The sequence below is a fragment of the Zeus faber genome, assembly GCF_960531495.2.
Source record: "Zeus faber genome assembly, chromosome: 10".
NCBI lineage: Eukaryota > Metazoa > Chordata > Actinopteri > Zeiformes > Zeidae > Zeus > Zeus faber.
The window spans coordinates 2604478-2613138 of record NC_137199.1 but is presented as its reverse complement, the minus strand read 5'-3'; the positions used below and the strand labels follow the sequence as shown (position 1 = coordinate 2613138).

Genomic DNA, 8661 nt, shown 5'->3' with positions numbered 1-8661 from the left:
TTATATATCACTTACGTTGTGTAAACCATTTTACAAATGAATGTAACTGAGCCGAATGAACAGAAAAAAACTATGCTGAGACACATTTTGGTGTAATTTCTGGCCACGCTGCTTCTGACCTCTCGTCAGCTCTCTTTGTCAGTGTTTCACCGTGGACGGGGCTCAGGAGCTCCTCCACACACACACATAGGCGTGCGCACACATACGACATATGTGTGTGTGCATCACGTGATGAGGGACATAAAGACATGAACCGTTCATTTCTGACTCGTGAGGTTGGGAGGAACAGGATTTCTACTGTAATTCCTGTGCAGCTAATCCTCAGTATGTCTCTTTTGTGTGCGTGTGTGTGTGCGTGTGTGTGTGTGTTTGTTTTTGGGTCAGGAATGACACAAGTGGAGTGTGTAGAGGCTACCACAACAGTCTGCTTCCCCCCGATCCTCTTACACCGCAATGCGACCAGACACTCTGGAGGAGAGATGAAGAACGGCGGCGAGGTGATGTGGAGAAGGAGACAAGCAGCGAGGTGGGAACGGGGGGGAGGCGATTGAACGGGAGATGACGGGAAGGAGGGGAGAGGACAGGTGATCCGAGGAGCCTTTGGGATCTACAGCTCTTACTGGACTTGAGGCCATCTGAAATCCTCAGTTTTCAGGAAGGTATATGGAAGCTTCCAGGTGGGTAGTGCGTAGAGGTTAAAGTGGACCTGGAAAAGAACTATTGACGATTATTGGCAAATCAAGAAGTCACCCCCAATGGTCCATCTATGCAATTTGATTGACATGAGACCTAGGGGATTTAAAATATATGCAGTAACCCATCTGTGGGCAAGTTTCCTCACCAAACTCAGTGAGGCACCTTGGGCTGTGTGAACACTGTGAGAGGACAGACTGGTCTACTAAACGGCAATCATGTGCCTGTTTCCCGATGTGTCGCTGCATACAAAATGTCCTAACAAAACCCTATGTTCATAACAGATTTTTGTTTTTTGTCAAATGTGGGCCCGGAAGTTTAAAAGAACACATTAAATTGTGTGTCATTTAAGAGACCCTTCGGTTCTCAAAGCTAGCGGTAGGGCAACTTTAAAATGGTAACCTTTATTTTCTGTTCATGTTGTTTCACAGAATTCTATCAAACAGGCTCTGCAACAACCAAGCTTTAACGTGTACCCAGCAGTAATGACTTAAATGTCAATCATTTTACATTAAGTGTATCATAGCATCATTAAACCTGTTTGTAACGTGCTGTGCTGTTTTATCGAAAATAATTTATCAGCGGGCTTCTGTGGCATTTGACACCATAACTTTTACACCAAGGAAGTCAATCTTTTCAGTGTCCGTGAGCCAGAAATAAAGTCAAATTATGTACAGTAACAGTGAACGTGTCATGTGAGTTTATTTTGTTCAAAGAGAAACCCAATATGACCTTTAACTCTCTTCACATCCTTTTTTTAAACAAGAGACAAAAATATCAACAGAACTTTTGGTCACCTGTAACTTGTACGTATTAGGGCTGTAATAACTTGAATGTTACATATTATAAACATAATATGTTAATAATATTTAACATTCAATTTATTAGAACCCTAAGTTATTGCACCCCCATGGCTTCACAATACATATAATGTATTGTGAAGCCATGAACATTGATAGCATTGGATTCATTATGTTTGAAAATGTCGTTTTGGGTCATCCTGTTCTTCCCAGCTCTGCCCTACACCAGTCACATTCCAACGAGTCCTGTAAACTGGAGAGGAAATCCTGTGCATACTGTATTCACAGCTTCGGCCATTATTAACATTCAGTGGGGAAAAACTGCTTGTTGTGAGTTTCATTGGCGAAATTTACATCAGAGCAGCACTGCACTGCAAAAGACGCATGAGAAATTATTATGTAATGTGTGTGTGAACGGAACATGAGTCCATTCCTATAATGGTTAAGCTTTTTGCTCCGCCTAGTGGACAAAACATGTAACTGCATTACTTGACGCAATGGTACGCGTCGAACTTCAACGTTGTGGTAAATCATTGTTTACGTGAACGTGGATATAATATGTAGACAAGTCGTTATTACTATAACCAAGAAGTACTTTCTTATTATCTTCGAGAGGGAGGTCAGAAACTAAAATATGACACCATAAACCTATACCGCGATGTAAAAAATAAAGTATATCTGGACATAAATAAATGTGTAGGGATATGGACAGTGAATGCAGTAGAAAAATAAAGGCAACCATTTCAGTGATCATTCATAGCTTTAAAAGACTTCATAAATTTATTCAATTTGCATTAAAGAAATAACCTATCCCTAAATCTGAGAAATCCTTTGATTAGCGTTTGTCATTTTTTTTTTAATATTTATAAATCCGATATTTTTTTATTTTGCACTGCAATGTTACAATTCAGTATTCCCTCAATACATGAATATATAGGTATGGTGACATAAAATAGCAAGTGTAAAAAAAAGAAAAGAACAAGAAGAAATGAATGAAAAAAAAATGATGGGTTGTTTTCATCAGTAAAAAATAAATAAAAGTGAATAAATGCTTCACAATAATTATAGGAACACTGGGTAAGATTATTCTACTACACAATGAGTGAACAACGTTACATTTCGATACATTAATCAATGTACCTTCCCATTAACTAAGCACATTGAGCAATATCTGTTCAATGTGCAGAGGTAAAATGATAACTCGCAAAACTCTCTGACAAATCACTATTAACTCAATTTAAGTTAATAGTGATAAATAAGAGATCGTATTCTATGTTCGATCTGACCTGTCTCTTTCTCTCACCTAATAAATCTCACGGTAGCAAATAGTAAAATATAGGCGCATGGACCAGGTTCTCCTGAATGACAAGGAATAAACGAAAGAAGCGACACTGTGCACAGTATGTCCAGCTACATATTTGTAACACCTTGCAATTCTACAGATCCACCTGGATGGCGTCAATGAGCTTGAGACTGAAAGTGCTTATTATAGAGGCCACCGTGGGCCAAAGGTGTTATATTTTGTGTCCCGGTGGTTGGTTGGGACTGGCAATATGACAAAATGGATGGAACCGTGCCTCTGAAGTTGTGCCATGTGGATAGTACAGAAAGACTTACCTTAAAGGTAGAGTCTGTAATGCAGGCCAATTTTTTACCAATCCCTTAGCTTTTCTCAAACTTTGTTCATGTGTATTCCGTGGACCTGCCCCGTAAATTCTGTGTCATTCAAGATGTCTCAACATGTTCAACATGTTTCTGGCCGCCCTGACACATTTCATGTGGATTTATCACTGTATCATGATTTTGGTTGCTGCCCGTTGGCATTACGGAATTGTCCTCTATTTGAAAATTACATCTTGCATCCCGTTTTGAATCAATACAGCCTTGTAGCGGGTTCCCTACCACGGTTCTTCCAAGAACCCCCCCTCCTCCCCGCTTCCTGCATCAGCGCTCCAAACCCAGGCCAATCTGTGCCTCATAACAGGGAGTGCGACAATGCGGGTACTAACCACGGCCTGCACCAATTGCTTTTCCCCCGCTGTCGCAGGGCGGTTTCTTCACTGGACCGTCCACCCACCGCCGCCGACAGCTCGAACGTGGCGAGGAAGGTCTCGGTGTCGTCCTCGCCTGTCAACCGCTGGAGCGCGACTTGGACGGGTGCGTCGCGACCTGCCTCCCGTGTCCGCGCTATTGCCGAGAGTCTGGTGTTGAAGGAGCATCCTCTGCGCCTCCTGCATGGGCCAGGTGGCCCAGCCCCCGAGGCTGCCACAAGCATTTAAAGCGAAACGATCTCAAATAAATATATGAAGTAAAAAATATTTTAATGAACAATTTAATCTGACAAAGAGTTTAGCTGGGAGCTGGGTTAGACGTGGCTGGGATCAAGCATGTATAATGTCTGCACAATACGGGTTGCAGCACACAAAGTGAAATAACACAGCATCCCGATGAAATCATTGAACGAATAGAAGGAACAAAAAGGATTGTGGATTGTAGGAAACAATTCTGAACTATTTCCACCAGTTCTTTAGGTTCATTCGCCAATTTGTTCACGAACGACTTCTCGTCGTAACTTTCAGTGGAAGGCGGAGAAATGAACAATTGGTTTGGTCGAGGATTCAGTTGATTCCCTTCACTTGAACCCTCGGTCAAAACGAAGGAATCTTTTGCGAACGACTCGACACTACAACTTCCCCTGCTGATGTCGTTGATTTTGTGATCTCCTGTCAAATGCGGATGTGCCCCTTGCAGATTTTGTCCGCCTCTAGGTACTCTTGATGCCAATGCCAGTGCATTTCTTTCCGCTTTTGAAAATACAGGTTCTATGCAACACTCACACAGACATGCATTTTCCCACCCGAAACATTTTATTCGCTATTTTATTCAAATACCAAGATATCACCACAGCGCTCGGTAGACATGTTTGCCATGTTTCTGGCTTCCCTTAAGTGGATTTACCATGTCATGATTTTACAATAAATTGAATGTTTTTGCCAAAGTTTTGAAATTGATTGTCTAATAATTTCACTCAAACACTGCATGTCTTAGCGCCGCCTATGAGCCAACCAGTGCCATTGTTTGTGTCTAAATTAGGCGTGGCCTGGACTATAGGTGTGTCAAAACAGACAAAAAGGTTACCAATGTATGGATGAGTTGTTGGACAAAATACTGGAAAAAAAAAAAGGAATTCCAATAAAATAATATAATAATAGGAATTACAATAGTCAATCTTATCATCCATAATACATAAATTACTTGTGAGGGAGGGAATGGACGGGATGGAACATTTCATCCCAAATCCTTTTTTGTTTCAGATATCAAATATTTGCCTCTGACTAGTAGCTATTCCGATTGTTTCTAGTAACTATTTCAATCTGACTAGTCACTATTGATCGAGTACTCGTACTTATTCATTAGTAGGTGGTGCTTTTTCCAGCTGTTACTAGTATGATTTGAAGTTAAACTATCAACAAGCTGTTTTGTCTAGTAATTTATCATGATGGGTAAAAAAAATACATTTTTACTGGTAAAAATAAAAATGTTAACAGCAAGAAAGGTCTCTGTCCCTAATGAATTGTAACATTAAAATATATACTAGTAACAATCTGAATAAATACTGGTGTCACAGTGGCAAAGTGCCTCACAGCAAGAAGGTCCTGGGTTCCATTCCCGCCTGGGGCACTGTTGGCACCGTGCTCGGCAGGTTATCTCCCAATTAGGGGCCTTTCTGTGTGGAGTTTGCATGTTCTCCCCGTGCTCACATGAGGTTTCCTCCATGTAACACCAGTAAGGACCCCCATCTGAAAGCGTGTGTGCATGCATGTGTTGTTGTGGTGTGCTGTGATGATTCAAAGATTCTTCTTCTTACTAGTGGGAGGCAAACGTTGAATACCTGAAACACGGAGGATTTAATAACAAAATTGTCCAAATTATCACTAGTAACATTGCAATAGTTACTAGTAACATTTGGAATAGTTACTAGTATCTAATAAATAAGTACTAGTACCTAAAACATTTTGACAAGTACAACTAAAATAGTTACTAATAACTGTTGTAATAGCAACTAGTAACTAAAATATAAGTACCATTCACTTTTAAAAAGTGACTAGTTTGTCCTATGGATTAAATGTTAAAACGGTTTGCCATAACCGACTGCTCTAACGGATTAACTGCCGTTGCCAATCTCTGCGGGGGCCGGATTGAAGACTGAAGCCACCGTCTCTATTCGTCTGCGGGATTAAAATTAAATTAGAACCGCCTCTGCGTTCTGGTTGGTCCCGCGCAAGAATAAATTACGAGCGGATTAGAGCGCAGAACCGGTGTTGTTTTGGTGCGACGTCTTTTCCTGGATAACACTTACGGGAAACTACCATTGTGGTCTCCTGGAAAAGCCCCGGTCAGAGGTCTCTGTGGCGCAGGCGGTAACCGCCGGAGGCTCCGGTGTCACCGAGATACGGCCATTCCGCCCGGCGTGTCCAAATTAGTTTGGCAAAGGCGTCAAACAACAGAAGTGTCGCGGATTCATGGGAAACCCGTAATGACGAAGGTAAGCAAGCAACGGTTCAAGTCATATACTGACATTAATTTGTAAAAAAAATGAACAAAATAAAACTCCAATATTTTATTGCACCCAACACAGATGAATTGTAGGCCACACAGTAGGATCGACACGGGACGTCCACACCCATCAGGCTCAATACATTACATGACATTACATTGCAATACAATACAATATACAATACAAAATACAAATAAATGACGTCAAAATGAATTAAATATTTCACCTAAATGGATTGTTTTTTATTATTATTATTGTTAATTTTATGTTTTTCTTTCTGCGGCACTTGCTGCATTCTGGGGTTGAGATAAAGGGTTGATGTTTTCATGGAGACAAACTGTGTCCCCCTCCCCTTCATTTTTCACAACATCGATACTAAAGCTACTGGGAAGAAATATAGACACAAAAAACTGGAAAAAAATCATAGAAACACAGTCTTGATTAACACTATGTGCTATTATTATTATTATTATTATTATTATTATTATTATTTTATTATTTTATTATTATTTTTTATTATTATTATTTTTTTTTACAAAAACAAATATTGAAATGACCTTGGGGAATAGCAGGTTCTCTATTTAATAGAAAATACGATACTACTATAATACTACTACTATTGAATATACCCTCTGCTTTATTCAAAACAGTGTTTCACATGCCAAAATGTATTGCCATAGTATTCATTTACATTAGGGTACAATTTTTACATGTTTTTCAAATTACATATAAAGGAAACAAACTAAACAAAAAGTTAACTTTGTCTAAACTGTTACTTGGTTGCTGACAAAGGCTTTGTTGCACTATAGTTTGCTATTGACAAATGTATTTATTGTAAGTTCTTTTGAACCAAAGCGTTTGGTAAATTACGTAATGTAACATAATGAAACTTAAAGACAATAGACTAATTACACTGATACTATACTACTAACAAAAATCTTATAGTTAGAAATCTAATAGTTAACAAAAATGTGGTTTCTGCATTTCTTCATGCACATCTATAGGTTTCAGTTATTCACCATAACACAAAGGGAACTTGCCACCATAATGCCAGCATATTGCAGTAGCAGTTGAGCCACTGACCCAATGAAATGCCAGAATATGTAGTTGGTGGGCATAAGTGGTAGCCAATCATATTTTAGGGGTGGGGGTTTGGCGGGCGTTCCCGATCTGCTTCACGCGATACACATATCTCATCTCATTTACAGCCAGAGTGGTCCAACTGTCCCCAAATAGAACATCCCAGCTGTGTTTGGAAACAAGGTGTTTGACACCCAGCATTTACAGAGTTAGATATGTACTGTGTGTGCGTGCGTGCATCCGTGTGTGCTATAAATTGTTGTAGGCATGTTAAACAGTATCTGTAAGATTGTAAAAGATGTGCGAGAAACACACAGGCAGATGCTGTTAGAGATCGAAAGGTGAGAAACTGCTAGAATATATGACTCTGCCATTGTGTGTTTGTGCATTGGTAAAGAGAGAGAGAGAGCAACCTAAGCTGCACACTCATGTGTGTCTGTGTGTGTGTGTGGGCAGTAGGGGTGTCTCTGGAGTGCTAGAGTTCACAGCTTGTAAAAGTTGTGGCGGTTTGCAGCTGTGTTTTTCGACATTGGCCCAGGATCCAAATGGGGTCTTTCCCTTGGTCCATTGGTGTGTCTTGGCCAGTAGATCACCATTGTCACAACATTAAATGGCAAAGCGACGTCATGTACGTCAATGTGACACGTGCTACAGGTGATTAGTGCTACATTGCCAGAAGTGGCAAGACTGCAGCAACTTTTAACTTTCTAGGCCTCCTCTTCCTGGATTACCATCCACTGACCCTGGTTCCAGAGTTCAGTGAGCTGCCTGTTCAAATCATACTCCCCCATGAATTTCCAACGTCATATCATGATAAACTTAAGGTCATCGCCATTACTCTAGACTACAAAACTGTCTAAAATTACTTAAGGATGAACATGATTTTGATGACTTATCGTCCCAGAATAAAGTCTAGGAGAACATCAGAAGGAGGGTGCCACATTCAAAGGCCTTAGCCTGTGTCAGGAAGCAGATACTGTATATCTCCGACTACTCCCATAAAGGGTGTGGATGGGATCGTGGTGGAGCGACTAGATGGTTTTATATTGTTTAAGACTAAGACTTGTTATATTATGTCTGTGGAACCTTCTCGAGGTTTTTTCCATTTTTCCTTGAAGTTTGTTTTTCCTTGTCTGGGTGCAGGCTATGGGATGCCATTGTTACTATGTGATATTGGGGTTGTGAAGCCCTTTCAGACAGCCCTTTGGGACTGCATTTGATAAAGCGCCCTTTCTAGTGCAGAGGACACAATTTTGTAATATCAATTACAATACTGGCTGATATATACCCGCACATTCAAACACCGGTGCAGCCATGGAAAGCCAACCTGCTTAATGTGCCCAGTGCCTAATCCCTGCAGCAAAAAACAGTGCAGTCGTGAGATACCAAATTAAAAAAACCCTTGAGCCACTGTCGCCCCTAAGCCTGGTTTACACTTCTGCGAAGATACGCGTAAACATCTCTGCGGACCAACGCAATGAAGGATGTTATGGGTAACTGTAGGACACAGAGATTGCTTGTTTGAATTGT

General features: G+C 40.5%; 1 protein-coding gene across 1 annotated transcript in view; it reads left to right on the top strand.

The window, feature by feature from the left end:
* The window catches only part of atoh8 (atonal bHLH transcription factor 8), a 13637-nt gene extending 12288 nt beyond the window's left edge, over positions 1-1349 (top strand). Inside the window, exon 4 of the mRNA XM_080008597.1 lies at positions 385-1349. Coding sequence (XP_079864723.1) covers positions 385-390 — 6 coding nt within the window. The 3' untranslated portion in view covers positions 391-1349. The remainder of the gene's footprint in view (positions 1-384) is intronic.
* The last annotated feature ends 7312 nt before the right edge of the window (positions 1350-8661 follow it).